Source organism: Mytilus edulis, chromosome 8 (genome assembly GCF_963676685.1).
Source record: "Mytilus edulis chromosome 8, xbMytEdul2.2, whole genome shotgun sequence".
NCBI lineage: Eukaryota > Metazoa > Mollusca > Bivalvia > Mytilida > Mytilidae > Mytilus > Mytilus edulis.
Window position 1 is genome coordinate 48,099,919 of NC_092351.1, and position 24,081 is coordinate 48,123,999.

Consider the following 24,081-nt stretch of genomic DNA (forward strand, 5'->3'; position numbering starts at 1 on the left):
GAGAAAAATAAATGTGCATAAGGTAAAAGTTACAATTGAATGTTTTAGTTTTACCAGTTAAAGATCGTTTTTCAATAATTTCGCCTTCAATTAGCAACTTAGAGCGCTATTTCTATATTTCGTTATAACGCGATTCTTTACTTTTTGATGACGTCATATCTCGATAACAACATCGGTGACCCCAAATTTTTTTCCGCCTAAAATGTTGTAATAAGTATGATCTGTCTGCATGCAAAATTTCAATAAATTATTATTAGTAGTATAAATAGTGTGATTTCCCTTTAAATTAAAATTCTTTGAATAAAAACAGAAGACAATTTGTGTTACAACAGAAAAATGGTTTGATAAATTAGAAAGACATGTACGGTAAAAGGATTTAGATAGCATCTTGGATATAGAAAAAAACATTACCACGAAGAATTTTCGAAATCAATATAAATACTTTTTAAAACCTTACAGAAATTCTGATGCTAGATTAATTATACAGCAAAATGCGTATTGCTATGTGTTTTTATTTATTCTACTTTGTCAAGAAGTAAAGGGAAGGGTTGAGATTTCGCAAAACATGTTTAACCATGCCGTATTTTTTGTGCCTGTCCCAAGTCAGTAGCCTCTGGCCTTTGTTAATCTTTTATGTGTTTTAATTTTAGTAACTTTATATGTTTTGGAGTTTAGTGTGATGTCCATTTTCACTGAACTAGTACACAATTTTATTTAGGGTTCAGCTGAGGACCATCTCCAGGTGCGGAATTTCCTTACTGCGTTGAAGACCCATTGGTGGCCTTCGGCTGTTGTCTGCTCTTTGGTCCGGTTATTGTTTTTTTTTTTTTTTTTTTTTTGTACATATTCCCCATTTCCATTCTCAAATTTGTCAGTGTGTAATTAAAAGTATTATCTTTGGTTAGCTTGCTTGCTGGTTGAACCTCGAAGTAATTTTTAGGTTAGGTATACTTCCCTCCATTAAGAGTAGACACATATTATAAAAGTTGGACGCCCATTTGTTTGTGCGGGATGTATAAATACTCAGACACGTTTAGTGGGAGAAAAGTTCATAATGAATGTAATAGATGCTTTTCAACAATAAAAGTATTCATTGACACATTTATATATGAGAACTTCTTTATAATGCAGCACGCCATCAAAATACTGATGATGTCATATCGCGAATTACTTTTAAAAAAAACCAATATTTTGATGAGATACCATGATAATATTTATTTGACGGACGTGGCTATATTTACCTAAACGGGATTACTATTTATTTAAGAACTACTATATTTATAAATAGAATATCATATTATTTAGCTATAATAACATTAAAAGTTGAATAAATATTATTTGTACGGGGTTTATTAACAAACATTTGGGACGTTTTGACATTTCTTAATTAAGTGTGCATTTAATCTCGTTTCAATTTAATTTAGAAGGTTTAACACAAATCATAACTCTATAGGCTTTTTATATGGGAAAATCTCGGTGTGGATGCATAAGTTGAGGTCTTGCAGATTTGAAAGGTATACATGGTATACGGAGAACTCTAAATCTACAGTATTTACTTGTATTTAAAATGCGTATATATATATATATACTTTGCATTCGAATAAACCGAAGGTTGACAAATCTGAAAAGAAAACACTCACGAGGTAATAACAATTGTTAATCATATCAAAATAAACATTTTTGGTAAAAATCTACTTAACCTTTTGATATGTTTAACAAGAAGATAAAAAGCTCGACACAATAGGTATTATTCTAAATACTACTATCTAACAATGAAGACGTGTAATAAAGACGTTTTTAAATATTATCAAACACTTCACCGTTCAATATCGGTACAGACTGATAGCTTTAATTTACTCACCGACAAGAATTTGTTTGCATATATATAGAAGAAATTCCTATCTATGGACTACCGTTTTTAAATACCCTATGTCTAATTTGGTCATTAATAAAACAATTGTAAACATGTATTTGAAACGTATACAATAAGGCTGTGACGCGAACGGATATTTTAACTTGGTTGAGCAAATTACATCGAAGTTTTAACAAGAGTAGCGAACCAAGACGTTCGATAATATCATGTTCCGTTACACACAAGACAATCATTTGAACAAGCATATGGAATAAATGAAATGGTATGTAAACTTCATATATATATTTGTTTGTTTTTAAAACTGGTAAAATTAAGCGTGATTATTTCTGAGGTTTTATTCTTATTCTATAATAACATTTTTTTTGTATTTATAATAAAAATACGACTTGTCAGAATATACGTTTATTGTGAGAAATAATGACTTCATTTTATCTATATATTCTTGTGGTCTTTTCCACCGCAAGCTTTATAGTATAATTAACAATGAGTTATAGGTTAAATGTTGTCTAAAATTCATTTTTAGTTGCCTTCTCGCTGTTCGAAAATGGAGTAAGAAAATTCGTCAAAGATACCATGCTTATAATATTTATACGCAGACCCGGGCTTCGTCTACAAGTAGACTCGTTAGTGACGCTCGAATCAAAAAGTACTCGTGCTAAATCAAGAACGAATGGAGTGTTTTTGATATTGTAAATCGCAACAAATCAAAATGATAGTTAGACAGTGGAGCTGAAAAGAAATAATATACATGTACATTTGACTGCTATCATTTTTAAAATTTTAAAACGGGCGTATATAGATGGTTAGCATAATGGCGTCAGCAATGTTGTATACAATAATTCAACTATCAACCCCTCCAGAGTTTGGCAAAGGTTTCGTAATGTACATGTATTCTTTCAAGATCAAACAGAAAGTGGCAATGGATATTTACATCACTTCAAGCAAATTTAAAAACACCCAGGGAAGGTGAGATTATAACTCGATCATGGTTTGTACGTCTACAAAAGACTCATCATGAACGATTAAATTAAAAGGCCAAATCAGGTACGAAAAGCATTGGGGACTCAAAATTCCGAAATTGCCCATTTACAGCTCAGGTTATTTAGTCCTAGGTTGAAATCATAGTATTTCAAATAATTCAAAATTTTTGTGATGTTGAATTTTTAATACGACCATATGCAATCGTTTGGCATGACTTCTTTCTTTCCATGGCCATGGATAAAGTAATAGTAACTCTTGTATTTGATTGATGCAATAGTTTCTTCTTATGAAGATACTCTCACACTGGACTCACACGCCGAGCCAGATTTTTACCGTTAGTAGTAATTCACCCGGGTAACTGCATGTCCACATATATCATACCAGGACATATCATCATGACTATAAATCAATCCGTTTTTGCCCTGACTCTAAATACCTTTAGCAAATTTCCGACCTACCGCATAAGATACAAGCATTCGAATGACGACGGTGTCTCTTTCATGGATGGATCATTACAATTCTACTTTTCATAACTAAAATTTTTTCTTAAAAAATGGAAAAAATAACACCAAAGGAGTTATTCAAACTCATTAGTCGTAAAAAATCTGACAATACCATGACAAAAAAACGACGGAAAGACACACAACAGAACACATAACACAACATAAACATAAGACCGAGCATCACTACCATTGTAAAGTGCAAAAAAAGGAAATCGTTAATCTAACGTTTGTGATTATTTTAAAACAGAATAAAGTGATTTTAAATTTTTCACTGTGTGAAGCTATTAAATAATTTAAAAGTACTGATCAAAATCAATGAAAGCTTGAATAGTGTGCGATACGTCAAGCTTATCTTATTTTGTAATAAATTTAATCAAAATAGATAAATACAAGGTTTATTTTCAATTACGTGTAATTTTCATGATATTTTTTTTTATTGTTATCATGCATATATATGCATAACTCACCAAAGTATTAACTGCTTGTCTTTTGTCACCGGCATACAACATGTACAATATTACAATGTTTATGTGCATTGAAAATGATGGCACTACTATTTATATTTTATGTAACTTGTGGAAAAAACAAAATCACCTTATAATTTAGTTTGTGATACATGCACAACAAGTATACCCTAAACAAATGCATGTTCTATTCGACAGTCAGTCAGTAATGGTACCAATAATGAAATCCATTTTTCGTAAAACTCAAATTCAAAAAAGGGGGAGCAGATTTTATTTTCTTTAGCCAAACTAGTATTTAACTTATGTCTCGTTTTACCAAGTAATGGATTTCTTACTACAGCTTTAATGGACAGTATAAATTCAATACTATACTTATGCAACATAATACTTTAAAGGAATAGTAATTGTCAAATTATTCTTGTATAAAAGAAATTACACGATTTTCTCATTACGTGCGTTAAACATATATCTTTTGTTATAATTAATTAACGGTGTGAATTTCTCAAGGTTGAAAAGGTCTGTGATCTCCAATACCCAATTATAAAAAAAAATAACAAGTCGTAATTGTTTGTTTTCGATTTACCCACGGCCTTAAATAATTACAGAACTGACGGTTTACTAAAGGTATGATAATAATTCGTTTCTGTTTTCTTCTTCAATCTTCGATTATGGTTGATTCATTATCTGTTAATTGCATAACGTTTAGTGACAAATATTCCATGCACATTAAGTTCGAGAACAGATTATTGAAAAAATCCAATCAAGTTCAGAAAACTGGACGGATGATTGGAAATTTGAACTACCACTTGAAAATAAAATTTGAAATGTTCAAATAATTGCTGCAAATTTAACCACAGAAAGTGCACTTTGCAGTAGCAATACACATAGCATAGATATACAATATACCCATTCTAGGCGGACGTTGTTGCGTATTTATACATCCCGCATAATCCTATTAGCATGTGTTTACATGTTTAATTTGAAGAAAGTCTGACTCCATATTTTGTTTGAATTCGTTGTATTATTATTCTCTTCCGTCATATTTCTATATTTTGAATACTTTATTCTGGGTTTTTTTTGTTGCTTTTTTTTTTGCACAGGCACTTGTCTATTGTGCCTTATGTCGGATATTTTTTTCTGAGACAAGTGCCTGTGATTTTTTGTTATTTTCTAAGCAAATTGCTAAATGTTTTACTCGGTAGCTTTTTCTGTATTATTTGCACATTCTTGAACTCATAATTCTCTTCTTCGAAGTAATGCTGATTATTCGCTACCGTCCGAACTCTAGTCTTAATGCATTTGGTATGTGACCCCAATAAAAGTGGCACATTTTAAAGTACTGTCTGATTCTTCTTCCCGATGTCAAACATTTGAATGTACGAAATGATTGAATAAAGTAGTCAATAATATCAGAAAATACCGTGTAGTTGGAAAATGGTGGTTACAATTTACTTGACCCATTTCATTTGTCCGAGGTAACCACTTATTAGATGGGTTTTAAAGATGAAATATATGTGCTTAAACTCCAGTCACAAATATTACATATATCAGAACAAGAAAATGTGGTGATATGATATGAACCCTGCTTTGAAAAATTGTTGTACACATACAAGCTGAGCTGGATTTATTGCGTGTTGGTTCTCAAGTTAACAATACTCAGGGAGACATACCGGTAACAGACTAGCGAGACTCAAGGCTGACTTGTATGTCCTCATACTCCATCAAACACTGCTAAATGGAGAATTAAGCAGTCACTACCATATGGTATACCTTTTGTTCTAAATTCCGTTGGTATAACCTACGAGCTCCCGCACTCGATGTGTACATAAGGCAACATAGCTTTTAATGAATACTTTTAGAAAAACTGATATAACAGAGTTTGTTACAAAAATATGCAAAGGAGTAGGTCCGGTAAGGGCCAATTATGGCCTCAAATTTCAAGTTCATCTGACGAAAGATTTTGGACACTTTTTAAGAGGGTGTCAATGGAAAAACAAGGATGGCACATGACAAATTTTGTTTTCAAAATTTTTTCATCTATTTCATATCACAAATTCATTCTTTCTCAAAGTTAAATTTGTTTTTTTTATTAACTGCAACAAATAAAGAGAAAAAAAATACATAGGAAGCACTGAAAATTCATTGAAAAGGGGAGATAACTCTTCATTTTGTACAAAATTTTGTTGCATTATTAGTGAACTTTAAAATCATTTTCTGAGCCATCAACTGTTGATTCAAAAATATCTTTGACATATATATCCTTTGTATGATATAAACATTGCATTGGAACCAAAAATTCAGTGGGAAAAAATTATGTTGTGCCACCAATATCATAGGATTTGCCTAATATTTACTTGGACAGCCTCTTAAACACTTGCGTGTCTATTTCAGATGGTTTTTGTCAAAAATGAAAGTGGTCGCATCCGTGGTCATCCTCAACCTTTATATATGTTATGTATTATCATCATATACAACTTATATTTCAATATTAAGAATGAACACAAGTGCGGCCACTTTCATTTCAGACGGAAACCGTCAAAAGATTTCAGTAATTTAGCACGAGTTAATGATGCTAGTTCCCGATATATGTGCATTGTATTGTCAAAAACAGCCCATATTTATGTAGCAGAAGCATTCTACTTTCCAATAAATAACCAACAGTTTACATTTTAACAATTTTGTAAAACTGCTATATTTTGGGGCCAAAAAGGGGTCTAACTGAACCTACTTCTTTGTATAAGATCAGTTTAAACATTCATCAGCGGTGAACCTGAATCATGATCTCATTTAAACAGCATACGTTATCTTGACAGGATGACAATAAAACCAAACCAGCTACAATACAACTGAACAATCAACAGAAGGGGGACCTCCGACAAGCTTTTGATCTATTTGATGCGGATGGTTCTGGGACTATCGATGGGAGTGAATTAAAGGTAAGAGACAAAAGAACATTTTTGCGAAATACCTTGATTGTATTAAGTAAGAAGATGTAATGTGCTCAATGGTTACCTAAATAAACATTAGTAAGAAATCAGATCTTACTAATCTAAATTTATAGCATCATTATGATGTGAATGCATCGTTTGTAAGCAATCTTCAAATCCGTTTTTTACGATTTACAAACTAACCAGACAAATGTGCAAACAAATCGCTTTATACACAAAGTTGGAACACGCAAACGGTATTGTTATTCCCTAAATAACTATTTCAAATCGCAATCAAACTTGTCCTCTCTTCATCCCGATCTCACTTTCTATTGATAGAAACAAAAAAGATATTAACAATGGCACAACATCAGTACATGCACAGCCAAATAAAAACATACAAAGCAAAGAACAGTGCTTGTTTTGCTGTTTTCAACTCAAAGATACATTGAGGCTTTAAACACGAAGCAAAAAAGAAAAATGTCACCTCTCTGTTATTTAAAGACTCCCCTAGCACCGGTTGGAACGGAATTCATGGCAAACTCATTCGGATAGACTTTGTAAGATATTTCACCACCAAATCGGGCCGATCAAAAAAGAACATACTGCAAGTAGGACATATTTAACACAAAATAGTTTCTATGCATAGGTATAAATATAACACTATGTAAAACATATGTTGTATTAATGTGTTCTCATCATGAATATGCATGCAATAGTTTCCACTGGACGTTAAGCAAGCAACAATCAGTCACTAAATCTGCATTTCTACAAACGCTGTACATTTCGTTTTTAACTAAATTGGGTACTGACATTATAACTGTTTTACAGCAAACTGTCATGGTGCATCAAATATCATAGAAAGTTATAAATTATGAGTTTAACATATAATTGAAATTAGTGAAAGGTTATCGCTGAATATTTTGATTTTTGATACAAGTTTTGTTTAATGTTTACCTTGTTGTTAAGCGGTAATTGTCTTTCAGATAGCACTCAGAGCGTTAGGCTTTGAACCAACTAAAGAAGAACTAAAACGATTGGTGGCAGAATGTGACAAAGACGGTAATTATATTTGTTCAACTAATATATATTCAACTACTACATGTATGTACATTTTCTTACCAACTATTTATTTTTTTGTTAAATCATTTAAGTCGCATATTTATTTAAGGAAGTTCGCTGCTTAGTTTCAGAATAAATAGCTTTCCATAACACTAGTATATATTGATAGGGGATTAATTGAGGAATAAAAAAAGCCAAAAAAAATATAGGGGTCAATATGCCTGTTTTCGAGATATTTTAAACCATTGGAATTTTGGCGGGAAAATTATCTCTCTTGACTTTTTATAGCTTTATCATTGACCAGTTAAAGTTCTCAAAAACTATTAAAAGATAAATAAAATTTTATAAATCTTTTACAAATGGCTTATTATTATACATGTAAAAGATTTAAAAAAAGAAAAATGGAGGTCCATGGGCAAATTTTTTTAAGACATTCAAATGGATAAAACCAGAGGATTTCGAAAATCAGACAAAAATTCCAAAACATGACAAGCAAACATCGTATGACAACATTGTGAGTTGGTAGGTAAGTGAAATATGACAACAAACTTATGATTTTTCTGTACAACAGTAAATTAGACCACGCAAACAACAGCAACAGATCATCAAACCAATACAACAACAATTGACTCCTAACAATAGAAGTTTAAACAAAAACTTTACATAAAAAATGGTCGCGAGGTGTACGAAGAGCATGTGAAAACATGCGTGGTTTATCCAACAAGTTATACATGCACACAGACGTCCCGCTTTATTCACCTAAACCCTATGTCGTACTATGTAAAACACACCGTAAAAACTTTCAAAGATAAGAGACCAGCTGGTTGGCTAATAACTTGAACACGAAAATAATTATGTTTAAAATGTGTTTGTAGGTCTTCTGGACTTCAACGACTTTCTGAAAATAATGTCAGATAAAATGACAGGTCCAGATACAAAAGAAGACATGTTAAAGGCATTTGAACTTTTTGATTATGAAGAAAAGGGCAAAATTGCAAAGCATAATGTTATGCAAATAGCTGATGAGCTTGGACTTACACAGACGGAGAAAAGAGCAAAAGAACAGGGCTTAGATTTACCTATAACAGAATGGGAAGTAGATGTATGTATAAACTACTGAATAAATATATACGGTACATAAGAGAAATATTAGATATACATGCGTACATGGCTTGATGGATAAATGTATGATCTCCGTTCTATATGAAAATGAAGAATAAGATTGAGTTGACATCAGAACCCGATGAAATATCAATTCAAAGAGATAGCTCTTATGTTACAATGTCAAAGATGTGTAAACATTTGAATACATGAGGCCCTGTATGACCAAAATGGACCTCAAATAACGTTGAATTAAGGCCAATTATGTTCTAATTTATGTCCATACCCGTGCACTGACTTCTCATCTGATGATATCTTTGGACTAGCAGCCAACCAGCGGCAATATCGACATATCGCAAGAAAGTGAAGATAAACAAAATTAATGATAAGTTGACAGGCAACGTAAAACCATATATTTATACATTTAAAATGTTGAAAGTGGCGTTCAACACCAATCAATCAACCAATCTATAAAATATATACTTGATTTACGTATCAGACTGAAAATGCATTTGTTATTGCGGATTCTACCATAATTCAAATTGGATTATCTTCCGTTGAGCACAACCAAATAAACTTTATAGTTATTTCGTCAGTAGTCTATAATTATGAAAGTGGGTATTTTATATAATTGGCGTATCATAAACTTCAAATTAGAAAATTAACAACGGTATGTCTGTACCGAATCACTGTCTACTGAGCTGAATATACCGTCAGTGGTATCTGGCCAGTGTAAGAAAATGGAGGTAAGAATTTATACATTCGGAGCTGACAAGAAACATAAAATTTTCACATTTTGAAGCATATTGGTACTCAAGGCTGTTTTCCGCCATCCTTCTTGTAATTATTATTTGTAGTTGTAATATGCGAAACTCGTTATAACTGTGTAGCTATAAAATTACTTACGCAGGTTCGACGTTTCTACAACATCATGAAGGAAAACATCAAAAAGAAGAAAAAATTATGTATTGACCAATTAATACAGCATGCTAATTTTCTTTTTCCAGGAAATGGTAGATGGTGCTGACAGAGACAGAGATGGTCTAGTTAGTAAACAAGAATTCTTGAAAATTTTAAAGACAGAAAAAAATTAAATTATCGTTGCTCTATTTCATGTTTTATTTCACTTGTCAGTGGTACACGATCAGATCTAAACATATTATAGATTTCTTGTAAAAGAAATATGAACATTAAAATTATAATCATCTTCCGTAAAGTTCATCGCGCAAGGGATCAATTAAGTGTTTCTTTGAGACGAATCAATCATGCCTTTCTTTATTTTATAATGAAAGCATAAATTACATGCTACTTTTGGATTATACCATCACGTTATAGTTTCATTAAATTGCTATGTTGACCTCCTATGGAATGAGCGTCATAGAATATGGGTCGTCATTTTATGAGTACGATTTTGTGCGATTTCCGATCTTGTTTGATTTGTTGAACGTGTATCATTTTCTGTCAAAATGTTCGAACGGGACACAATTTGGTATGCTTGTAAAAGGTTACCACAAAAAAAATCTCGATTCTTGCAATTTCCTTGATGAAGAATGTAAACGAAGTTGAAATAAAGCCAACAGTAGTATACCGATGTTCAAAAGTCATAAATCGATTGAGAAAAAAAAAACAAATCTGGGTTACAAAGCAAAATCAAACACATCAACTATAATAGGAAAACAAAGAAACAACAGGAACACTAAAGTGCAACAAAAATAAAGGCCAACATACATAGAAACGAACTATTTGATAACCACTGCCATATTCCTGACTTGATACAGGACTTTTTTTTAGAAAAAATGGTGGGTTGATCCTGGTTAAATGACTAACCAAAGCTCCCACTTTATGACAATGTCAAAAACGTGTCTTGTGTTAAATATTTTCCTCTTTCGCAGAATGAGTTTTGTCTTGGTCTAAAATGACCACTTTACAGAAGGACAAAAACATAACGTTTCATCCATGCATGGTGTTACGCTTTTGAGTATGAAGGGGTTAAATATGAAATTAAAAAGTGTTTGTATAGTTTTTCTGCACTTACAATGTTTTACTCATTTCTTCTTAGTTTTTTTTTTACAAGATCATACATTCCTTTACATATCATGATGGTGTTGTATAAAATCTTACATGAAGTACATCAAGCAATATAAGAACTGGACGATTTTATATTTAGAAATATGAACTTCAATAACCGAAGCCAGTTTTAAGACCGTATTATGTGTTTCCTATTTTGTTTCTATTTAAGTTTTTTTATCCATGTACAAGTTACTGTTGCAAGAGTTTTGACGTGTACTAATTTGATTTTTTTATTTCCTTGACGCTAAGTTAGCCCACTAATCGAAATTCAAAGCAGAGAATGCGATCTAAAAATCAAACATTTTAACCTCGTCAAATATGCATGTGCTATACACAAGAACAGAGCCTCTTTCATTGGTGTTTATGTCATATCTTGATTTTGTTGTTATTTTGAGAATGTATTTTGAAATATTAAATAAATAATCACAAGGGGAAAACGCTACTTGACATGTTGTAAATAAACATATTGTCTGTTTACTTCAATGAAGATGTCTTTAGTTAGTTTGCTCTGGCGATGATGTTTACCCGTACATCTTGTTAAATTCATGTTGAATTATTGTGACTCGTTGGGTTTGCCTTCGACATGATAGATACAATTGAGCTAGAGACTTGTTTCGATTTTGACATGAGTATGCACTACTTATAGACCGTCATAAAATATTATGAGAATAGAATATTTTTAAATTTATAATATAGTCAAACCATTATCATTTGAAAATAAAAATTGCGTGTAGACGAATATAGTCAGACTATCTTAAGGAAGAACTTACAGAAAAAGTAAATATCTTTAACCTTCACAATCTAAGTGAAGTACATATAAAACTTATTTTTCAACTATTGAATAGCACCATCATGAACCTATTTTTAGTCAGATTGCAAAATGCTAAAATTATAATGACAACCATTATGATTTATAGGACATATTTTAAATATGCATAAAATCTTGATCAATAATGACTGTTCGACAAGAAAAAATATCAGCAGAAGAAGAACATTATCTTTCCTGTAAATGAATTACATCAGGTTTAAAAAAATATATATATTTCCTTATATCATGTGAAAACACGTTCCTTTCATTTCCAACTCAGTTTTGATTCAATTGATGATACAATGACAAAGCGTAAACAAGGATAGTTGCAGCTTGTTGGTCCATCTAAGCCTTAACATGAGCTCAACGACCGACGGATTTTTCAATTTTGTAAACTTGATTGAATTTTCAAAATCTCGACCTTTATATTTTTTGTACTTATATATCAACTGTTGCATGGGTTTGAGTTTACATTCTTATTTCTTGCGATACTTATGAACATAAGCATACTATACAGAATTTCAAAAGAACAAAGTGCTGCTTATATCGAAAATTCTTGACCAAAAAGAAACGAAAAGTATCTTTTTGTACATTCACAAATTACTTATTGTTATAAGATATGATGACACTAGATTTGCATAGCAGTTGATTTATATGCATACATAATAGCTCACACTATCGTACATTTCTAACGGTTTCTAAATATTTCTCTTTTCTCAATTAAAGACAACTGTTACAGTAGTATACTGGTGTTCAAAAGTCATATATCGATTGAGAGAAAACAAATCCGGGTTACAAACTAAAATCGAGGGAAACATATCAACTATAAGAGGAAATCAAAGGAACAACAGGAAAACTGAAGTGCAAAAAAAAAATCAAACAGCAACATACATAGAAACGAACTATTTGATAATAACTGCCATATTCTCGACTTGGTACCTAAATATCAATAACACACCTGTAAGTTATCTGTAAATTTTCTATTTACGAAATGTTTAATTATTCGAAACTCTTAGGTCTTTTTCCAGTATGAATACATTCCCTTAGCCTTATTTGGACAAAGCTTTCAGAATAATTAGTTTTAAATGCACTTCAAAATCGTACCTGAATTAGTCTTCCATATTTGAACGTCAGTATCTTGTCTCACACATTGTTATAACTAGTTTTAAAAGGTTTTGACAACAGGCGGTAAAGTTTATTGTTTTTGAATGTACGCAGTACCTGTAGACAGAACCTATTATAGATATCTCTTAAAAAAACATTTTCATTACAACTGACAATTTGACGAATAAGTCCTTCTTTCGCGCCTATATTGTTGTTCAGTTCAGTTATCTGAACTAACAAAATAAATATATATGTTTTGCATTTGTATTTTGATTAATGAAAATGCTCTGACATGCATGTAGATCTGTCTAATTGTTTTTACAGTATTGTCCTTTGTTCTTTGACAATTATATCAAATCACCTTTTTCATTGTATTTCTGATGTTCCATGTAAACATTTTTTAAATACGAGTTGTACATTAAATATGAAGCTTCTTTTGTTAGATCAGATATGTAGACTCTGACTACACTAATATATCCTGTATTTTGAAATAATCGTCTTTATGGACAAGGATGTGACATTTCATGTTGACCCCATGTGGTTATACTAAGTTTTACATTTGAATAGTTAACCTGCTTTTATAGGTTTCATTTTGAAAAAAATAGGGTTCTCTGTGTTTTATTAGTTGATTTATCCGTTCAACTCTGATACGATAACTGCCTTGATTTAATTGAAGTTGTGATGTATTTTGATACCATATGCCTCAGTACCAGAGTTGTTCCATGTGTACTTCAGTAAAGTTGTTCTTCAGATACAGATTATGAATATTTAGTAAAGAACTCGATAACAACTAGCACATACTTCTACCGAATCGTCTGCCTGTCAGCTTACTACAAAACTTGCATATTCCAACGATTTAAACAATATAATATTGTCGTGAATATATATATATATATGTAAAAAGTAAAATAAATAAATACCAAAGTCCAAAGAAAATTTAAAATGGATAGTTTCTTATCAAATGGCAAAATCAAAAACACAAACATAACGCACGTTAGAAAACAACTGGATAGCAACTGATTTTATAGCTAGCTAAACATTCACTTGTATAACAGTCGCATACAATTCCATATTATTGACAGCATGCTCAACAAGATTACATGCCAGAGACATCAAGTAGTCATCACACTCTCGATCCTTAGGCTCAAATTACAAAGTCCTTGCAAATTAGAGTTTAATTTTTGCATTTTGTACTATTTTTGTCATCCTCGGACCGTACAATATTATGTTTACCTCTTTGCCTTCAAACAGGTTATGTACGAATTATAATTCCTTACTTTTCTGTAACTTATTAGAATCTTTTGACGATATTTTAGGCTTTCGTCTTTTTGGTAAATGTTTATTTATACATATACATTTTTTAATTGAAAGTAAAAACCAAATTGAAAATATACTGAAGTCCAAGGAATATTACAGACGGAAAGTCCCTAATCAAATGGCAAAATCAAAAGCGCAGACCAAACTGATAACAGCTGTCATATTCCTGACTTAGTACAGGCATTTTCGGAATACCATGTAAATATTCTTCACACAAAATTCAAACATACCTCTGACAAAACACCAGCAAAAACAACTAGTTTACACTTTAAATTATTTCAAATTCAAATAGTCCTTCTACATGGAGAAAACGCTTATACAACTCTCTGCAAAATCAAGACATTTCTAGCAGTGGGTTATCTTTAAAAAAAAAAAAAGGTTGTATGCCTATAAGAGAAAATATTGTATACGTATTTTCAACTGGAATTCAAAATGAATAGAAATCCATGTATCAAGAAGGGTAGTGTGGATAATAACATTGAAAGTACCAGTTTTAATGCACCTGATGCGCACGTCGACAATAAATGTCTCTTCTTTAGAATAAGGACAAAAGTATAACCAAAGGCGGATAGGAAATTCAAGCCTTTTATTTTGAATAACCTATACGAAGGAGCAACTCATATAATCTGATACCAGAAAAATACGTAGTTTGGTCTTTCAGATTGGCAAGAGATATCTTGGAAATATCTATTGTATTCCCCTTTTAGTTTAATCTCAAATCACAATATTTTCCAACACTAACTGTTTAAGCTGGGGTCACACATTCACGATTTTTACTGCCGTCCTTGACAGGACCATTCCCGATTAAAATTTGTCAAAAGTCTGATCAAGATCCTGTTAATCGTGGATGGATTTTCGATTTGTATCTTTCGCCAGGTAAAATTCGACCGAGTCTGTCACGACTGCGTCCCGATTCTACCGAATGTAATCCGACAGAGATCAGATAGTGACAAGACAGTGAACCGACGCTGACGGAAGTTATCTGTTCGAAAACTGTCGGCATAATCGGGATGATAAGGTACTGTCGGAACGTAATCCTATCACGGTCCGCTCTATCGCATTGCAAACGGCTTTGTCTGGTCTCAGTCGTATTGTATTCTGTTATTGTCGGGACTTCTCCAGATCATTCCCGTTCCACAGGACACCGTCCCGAATACACAGAACATTGTTAGGAATTCGATCCGATACAGCAGAATCTGTCACGACATAGGCACGATTGTAATCCGACTAGACAAAATCGGCTGAGTTTCCCCGAATGTTACGGGACGCACCTAACTGTCGGGGTGCTTTGCCGAACTATTCGGACCCTTCCCGACCAGTAGGAATCTGTTACGAACTAAAACGACTGCGTTCAGATAATTGAGGATACTAATCCGACTTTTTCACTTTTCGTGTCGTATCGCTGTCTGATCTCAAACGGGAGCAATAATCGGCAATGTGTGAACCCCGCATTAAGGTTCATAGTTGATTTAGTGAATACATTTGGAATGTGAATATACAATTTTATATCGTTATGCTTGCGTAATTGCTCTTAAACATATAGCAATAGGTTTATGAAAATGAAATATGATATAACTTGAAAAAAACATTTGAAATATTCAGAAATTCTGTAACGTCTGTAAATAAAGACAACAGTAGTATACCGCTGTTCAAAATTCATGTAACGTTTCAAATATTTATATGAAGCATTATGCAATCAATTCATATTGTGTACAATGATTGATCTTCCAATATATGATATCACTTTTAGGATCTTTATATTCTGATACTGTCATATATTTTTTTCTTCAAAATACAGAATAAAACAGAACCGTTTAGACGAACACCGGACAAGGCAAGTAATTTAATTGTTCATGTTGTGCATGATAAACAAAATACTAGTACCCGAAGGAGAGTAAATAAAATACTACACGAAGAAGAAGTTATATCAATGTAAAATACAATACAAAAGCATATACCATTTTGCCCGCCCAAGCACAGGTTACTGTCGAGGAACAAGAAAAAGTTAGAAAAATTGTTTATCATTCCTATTTCAAAATGAATTATTCAATTAAAATAGGAAGGCAACAAAACGCAAGAAATACCAATTAGAACACCAAAAACCATTCGTTTCATGACATATGAGTGCAATACAAAATAATTAACCCTGAAGTATTCTGTTTACAGAGTACTCATTAGGCCCTTTCGGACGGCGCAAACAATGTCACAACAGATTTATAATCAATGAAACAGTATCTAAAATATCGTATCGTATTTTTTTTGTTATTGCTAATGGTGTGATTTATTGTGCATTTAATGTCAACAACTTGTGAAAACGAAAACTAAATTACCAAATGAAAATCCCCTAAAATTTCCCAAAAGAGTGTAGATTCGGTATAAAAACCTGCTGCACATAATAGCAGGTTATATTAAATACTTTATATGACAGAGAAATGTATCGAAAACTAAATTTTATACTTGCATCGTTGATGGTGATAGGGACAGTTCGTTGTGCAGAATCTAGTGGCTGTAGTGGTGAAGCATGTTCAACAGACCCATCAGTAGATATTTTGGGAGATTCAAATCCAACACTGATTTCGAATTTCAATATTTCTCAGTTGAATGAACAATATTCATCTGATATTGAAGAAGAGATAAAACAAGAATTGGAAAAAGAAAGAATGGAAATAGGGAGAGCAGCAGATGAGTTGGGTCTTTTTAAAGAATCGGGATTAAATGGTAATTAAAATTCAATTATGTATGTTATAGAGACACACCTCCAAGCTTTGTTTGGTTGGTTTACTTTTAATAATAATCTTTATTGTTATATTCACAAATTAAAACATATTTGTGACAAACTGAAAAAAATCATACACTCATATGTATATAATATATATATAGTTATCAATTGTTGTAAAGCATATAAGATAGCGACAAAACAAAATACAAGTTACAACATAAATACAACAAATCTTTAACCATCAGTTAATCAAGAGTCCCTTATCCTCAGTTCGATTGACTGTTTTCAAAAGGAACCTAGACTTTGTACTTGATAAATTTGTTGGATTGAGTATGTATTGCAGTATTTTTTTGTTAGTGCAACTCATAAAGTCATTTTATTGAGAAACAATTTCAGAGAAGAAATTAATGGAGATGTTATTTTTAAAAAAATATATATAAATATATATACAAATGTATATACGTGTACACATTTCTAGATCCACGCTTCATATAAAATGTGCTTCGGTCAACACTTTTACACTCCAATAAAATTACAAAAAGAAGCATTCAATTCTTAAAATATAGAGAGATTTTTTTTAACAGTTGAACCTGGTGATGAGCCAATGCAAGGCAGAAACTATGATGCTTTCATTCGGCATATGATTTACCTACAGAAACTTTATATATCACTGTACGGGAAAGTTTCATCGGCGCTACAGAGAATATCTGCAATTGAGCAAAAAGGTAAACATTTTTTTCTTAATTTGAATTTATTAATATTAGTCTTATAACAATGTCCAAAATCATGATGCTAATATTCATAGTGTTTACGAAGTCAGACTTACTGACGGAATGAGTGTATTTCGCAACATCTAAACTACTTTCGGTTTACATTTTCGAACAAATCCTCACATTTTGGTTAAAAATATAGTTGTTTTGAGTGATAAATAGACATTTGCGGAAACTGTCATACACCTACGATTAGGAGTACAATTACACTTACAGGTAGCATATAAATCTTGGGCTCTCTCAAAGTGAAAATATTAATTGTCAATTCGAAACAATGTAACGATATTTTTTTCTGTATTTGAACAACGTTTTTTTCCCTAATATATTTGCATTAAAGTGTAAACATTATTTATGGTATACGGTGTTATCCAGGTTGAAAATGCTGTAATTGTACGAAGTATGACACAATGAACTATTTTTTGGATTTACAAGTACCCGACCTCGTACACTCTGTTTTTTTGATAGATGTATTTCTATAGGTATCTTTCTGATGCGTTAAGCCTTTTTCAACTTACATTTATAGTTCGTTCTTATGTTATACTGTTACACCACTGTCCCCGGTAAGGGGAGGGTTGAGATCCCGCTAACATGTCTAACCCCGTCACATTATGTATGTATTTGCCTGTCCTAAGTCAGGAGCCTCTAATTCAGTGGCTGTCGTTTGTTGTGTTGTTTTTTGAACACGAATAAGGCCGTTAGTTTTCTCGTTTGAATTGTTTTACATTTGTCATTTAGGAGCCTTTTATAGCTGTCTATGCGGTATGGGCTTTGCTCATTATTGAAGGCCGTACGGTGAACTATCTATTGGAGAGTTGTCTTATTGGCAAAAATACCACATCGTCTTTTTTATAGAATTATTTTAAAAATAAATACATGAGACATACAAAAATTTCGCAATTGTCGTTGCAGTAGCTAGTTTAGGACAATAGCTGTAATATTGTCAACAAGACCTTGTGTTAGGAAAGGTGCAATCAACCATGAATCATGTTGACATGTTTATGCTAAGGCATACGTTCTCTCTTTTATTTTGTCTTAAAGAGAAATACGAAATACAGCAATTTATTCTTCATGAAATTTCACTTGCCGTTCGATATTTTTTTTAATAACGAACTTCTTTATGTCGGAAATATAATTTAAACTATTCGCCTTACTCAGTTGAAATGTAAGTAAAGGTGTACTCAGATACTTAAAACCTTATCTTTATTTTCAACATGAGCATTTACACCTGTTCCGAGACTGGTACTATTTTCATTGAATTGTAATTTGAGTGCACTGACGACGCAACGGTAGATCCTGCCATTTTCAAAAGGGGATTCCTACTCAGGATGAAAAGGGGGAGGGTCCGACCATTTATTCCCATTCAAAAGCATTGATCGTCAAAACAAGGGGTGTTCCAACCACCGGAACAGCCCGTGATCTCTCACTGCGACGTTGTTCATTTCAACACAAAGGTTATACGCAAATCAGTTCAATTGATTGATAGGAATAAAAAATGCAAAAGTGAAGCAGGCGAGAATAAATTGTTAAAAAAAATATCAATCTATTTAAGTCAGCAAGGCAACAGTTGCGGATACAAAGTTGCAATCGTGCATAACAAAAACTACATCAACATTGCTATCTCAAATGTACTGCACTGCAGCGAGTGTAATAGTTATGATATGTTACTTGTGCATCGCATTTCCATGAATTTTTCAAAGGCACAGTTTGTAGTGGTTAATTCGAAAAAGCGCTTCGGACATATTAAAGTGTTGCTTTCATTTTTTTTTATAGAAGGCACCAGAGAAAACATTTTTTTTTTTGCTATTTTGTATCTTTTTTTTTTTTTTTTTTGAGATGACCCATTGTTTTTGTCACCTGTAATTGTAAGTCTAAAGTGTAATCCTAAGACCTAGTTTCCGCAAATGTCTAATAGTAAATGTATCAGTATTAGATGAGAGATATCTACCATCGCGATACCGTAAGATCCTTCATTACAGATTGTGACGTATCATGGAATTAAAACATCAATATCCGCATTTATGCCAATTAGTGGAACATTGACTCATTCCGGTTATGATTTTTATTGACCCTTTTTTTTTACAATATAAGAAGATAATGAGATGTGGTATGACTGTCATTGTCAACTATCCAACAGGGTCCAGCTTCTCGTTCATCGTTATATTTATTTCGGAAGCTTTTTTAAAATCTGTTGTTCCGGAGATGCAGTGTTGTATTTTCTCTCATTTGAATGCATTAGCTAAAGACAAATTCCAAATTATTTCGATAGATTCCCTAAAACATGAATATATTTTGTTCATCAAGTTAACGTCTTATGTATGCTTCTATGAAAAGGAACCGTATCTTCAACAAGTCATTTTTATAATTACAATTAAAATACTATCATACATCTTTGTAAAATAGTCAAGTTTGTATATTCATTACATTAATTTTTGTCCTCCAATTCTTTATTTTTAGTTGCTTGCTTGGGATTTTTTTTGTAAATAGGACTTTTTCTTCTTTCCATATACTTCTGTTTACAATATCAAATAACACCTTGTCAATGTACTGTATTGTCATCCGACCTGATGTGAAGGTTAAACAATTCTTTTTCTTATTTTCTTGAAAGTTCTAGTAATGCATAATGCACCAGAGGTAGCAGCATTTTTTGCAATGACGGTTTGTATTTTTTTTATAGTTCATCGAAATTTGTCAAAAATGCTTGATATCTAAATTGCACACTTGAAATTAAGGATTTATTTAGAGTATGTCGGGCAAACTGAGTTCCTTTATATAAATTGTTCATTGATGTATGTAAAGTTCCAATAATATTTTTTTCACAGTATCGAAAACACGGAAAATATGTAAGTACCTTTAAACAATTACCATAGTTCGTATCATGAAATAACTAAAAAGGAGTAAAGCATGGATAATATAAGTAATACATCTCTTTTGGCATATCAGAAAATATTCACTTCATTTACTCTAAGTAATACCTAAAATGCACGGTCACTGAGTATCGTTAAAACAACGTTGCTGAATCTACAAAATAACATTTTATAAATTTTTTGCGTTTCCTATCAAAGTGTTATGACAGAATATTGTTGCTTACAAGTAAGTCATGGAACTAAGTATTCTCAGGAGTACATTTAAAATCATCTCTCCGAATGTACGGATTTCAACATGGTTGCCTGTTATTGGAAATATCATTGAAATGTTCCTTTTGTTTGAGCAAGAACTCCGTGTTCCTCTACTCTTTTATGAAATCACCAAATGTAAACTGTTCTTGTATTTTACTTGTGATGAGCAACACAAGAAATATTACTTAAATTCGTCTCATTTTTATAAGTAAGTGTTAAAGGATTAACAACACAGTTCATCCTATCGTTTTGAAGGTAGCGTTTCTCTTTATTTCACTTTTAATTTTCTTAATTTTAGTTCTATTTTTCAATTAAGTATATTACAATTTTCTGTATTTATTATTTGTCTTTTCTTTTGTGTCACGGTTGTGTGAATTATCTCTCATCCTTGAGAAGCTATTCGTATTTATATTTCAATTTTCACAATCGGACAGGTTAAAAATTAGATAGCTTACTAGAAAGTAAAATCACAAAAATACTGAACTTAAGAGGAAAATCAATTCGGAAAGTCCATAATCACATGGCAAAATCAAATAACAAAACGCATCAAAAACAAATGGACAAGAACTGTCATATTCCTGACTTAGTACAGGCATTGTCAAATGTAGAAAATGGTGGATTAAACCTAGTTTTATAGCGCTAACCCTCTCACTTTGATGACAGTCTCATCAAATTTCGTTATATTTACATTGATGCGTTAACTATAAACAGACACAATAAATAAAATAGTCAAAATATTGGTACATCAGTCATCATCGTATAACAATTTTAAAAGGGAACAATTTAACAGAACATAAAAAGATCCATCTACAAACACATTCATTGATTTGTGTGTCTGACGTCAGAAAATTTTATATGTCACATAGATGTGCATACCAACAATTTTAAAATTTACATAGGCAATGTTAGCATATAGGGTTAAAAAATCAAAAGTATGTAAGAATAAATTTCAGAAATAGACCGAGATTGAAAATGGCCCAAATGTTATATATAGAATTTATAAGAATCCACAAATAGTTAATTCCACTACGCGATTGAATGATTTTGACGTTTATGGTTCAACGTATTTTGTAATTCATAATAGAAATATATCATAATGACATAAACTAGAACAATATCATACTGATGGGATCTTGTAAAGTACAGAGTCACGTTATAAGAACCAAAGAAATACAAAAAGTCGCATATACAAAACACGCCACCAAAAAATGAAAGACAATACAAACACATTGACGAGATGTATAAGTACCGAGTCACGTCAAACGGATATCACATAAAACCATTCAACTGTAAAAGTAATATAAATAATAGAACAAAGACAAATGAAAGAACTATAAAACACGTTGTTAAGATGATAAACAACATCAGTACGCAGAATCTATACATCAAGACCATCGTGTTTTATTTGTGAAGTTGATACGGAATATTTTTCAACGATGAACGTTTTTAGAAAAAGGACGAGACGTTCTTTGACATACCCCTGGTTCATCAACTTTCTACTCAGAAACTGATGACGTTTTACAAAGTCTGAGTAGGAGCTGCAAGCTCTTGAATATCGATTAAGTTGGGAAATATATATCCCATATGCAGATGAAGTTGGTATATTGCTACTAAGGTGGGGGAAATTTATAATTTCAAAATTAAAATCGTCTCGTTTGTCATAGATTCTGGTACTGAGATGACTGTAAGTCAAATTCGAGATATGTCTAAAAATGAGGCGGAGGAAGCCGTGTCTGTTGTTTCTTTAATCTCTAGCTCTGGGGGATATATTAATGGAACCCAATCAGAAAAGTTCGGATTGTTTATGGAAAGAACATCATCAATATATCTGAAAGTGAAATTAAATAATCTGGCTTCATTGATCCTCTTGTTTTTGACAAGTGTCTGGAGGAAGTCCGATTCATACGAAACTAGCTTTGATACGTTTTAAACTTGTTACTATCTTAGTTAGTGGTAGAAAAGAAATAAGTGTTTATCTATCACGGTCATCCGCCTCTATATATGGTATGAAGATATATCAACGTTACACACTTGTCGGATTCTAATATAGGCAACACAATATTGTTGTTACTAGTGGGTAGGCTGGAACTGCTCAACTTTTTAGAGCAAATGAGGTCAACCTCGATTGTTTTAAGCTTCTGTCAAAGTTAAGTGGTTTGTGTGTACTTTTTTGTTTTGTTTTCTTTCATAAAATGGCATTGTCTTTCTGTCGGTAAAGGCCGTTTAATTAGATTAAAAGAAAGTTACAATATTGATTTTTTTTTCTGTTACATTCCAAACAGGTCAATCAGGAGATTTCGGTCAACATGTCTTTCCTCAGATAAGATTTCCAACTTCGGCGTACATACGGTTCTATCCACCGTTTGAATACACACCTGCCATTGTATATGGATTATATCTTTATGATACATCGAAGCAGACTAATCCGAGAATGATCACTACAGTCAGCAACCTTTCTAGATATGGATTTACTATGAGCATACGTGTATGGGCAGACACCAAAATGTGGGGAGCTCGCATTTCCTGGATGGCATGTCTCAAAAATATTTGAGATACAAGTTGACAAGGTCATTTTGATTTTTTTTATCATACTATCAATGTTTACGTGATTTCCTCCACACCACTTAAAACAAAGAACGAAACATTAATGAACTTATGCATGTAGTATAGTTTTAAACAGATATTGTGCTAGAATTTTAACGACTTTCGTAATTGAATAAATGTAGATTCCACCACTGCAACAAGTGTTACGATATTTCTCCACTCGAGACAGTTAAATTTTAATATATAAAGCGCGAGGCTTGCCGAGCTTTTTAAATAGTTAAAATTTAACTGTTGAGAGTGTAAAAATATCGTAATACACAAGTTATAGTGGTGAAATCTGTTTCTCTGATGATTTTTATCCTTCTTTTTCAAAGATTTGCAGAAAGTTGTATTCTTTATGTTTGACGTCATTAGGCATGGTCGCCTTTTTCATGACGTCACACTAGGAAATTCAGAAGAAACCAAGAAATTTGACGAAATACTTATATTTCGACCAATCATTTGCCGTATATTTCACTAGTGATAAAGAAATGTGAAAATAGCACTAAGATTAGAGAATATGGTTTTAAAAATTCGTATCTTAAGCAGCTTTTCTTTTCTTTTCTTTTAGAAAAACATATTTTTTCGCTCTAGGATAACCTAAACTTAATATTAGAGGTTACCATTAAAAATTTAATGTTTTCAGTAATTATCCAGAGTAGAATAAGAATCTTATAAAATGT

The 24,081-nt window shown here is 32.1% G+C and overlaps 2 protein-coding genes across 2 annotated transcripts; both read left to right on the top strand.

Moving 5' to 3' along the window:
- The first annotated feature begins 1,996 nt into the window (after positions 1–1,996).
- Positions 1,997–10,020, top strand: LOC139485776 (uncharacterized). The gene is made up of 5 exons (XM_071270417.1): positions 1,997–2,135; positions 6,635–6,757; positions 7,735–7,810; positions 8,686–8,912; positions 9,919–10,020. Exons 1-5 carry the CDS (start codon positions 2,133–2,135, stop codon positions 10,003–10,005), a joined length of 516 nt encoding a protein of 171 aa, XP_071126518.1. The 5' UTR covers positions 1,997–2,132; the 3' UTR covers positions 10,006–10,020.
- A 6,595-nt stretch (positions 10,021–16,615) lies between these two features.
- On the top strand, positions 16,616–23,631 carry LOC139487029 (uncharacterized). The gene is made up of 4 exons (XM_071272048.1): positions 16,616–16,928; positions 17,514–17,654; positions 20,519–20,539; positions 23,098–23,631. Exons 1-4 carry the CDS (start codon positions 16,643–16,645, stop codon positions 23,364–23,366), a joined length of 717 nt encoding a protein of 238 aa, XP_071128149.1. The 5' UTR covers positions 16,616–16,642; the 3' UTR covers positions 23,367–23,631.
- Positions 23,632–24,081: the final 450 nt, after the last annotated feature.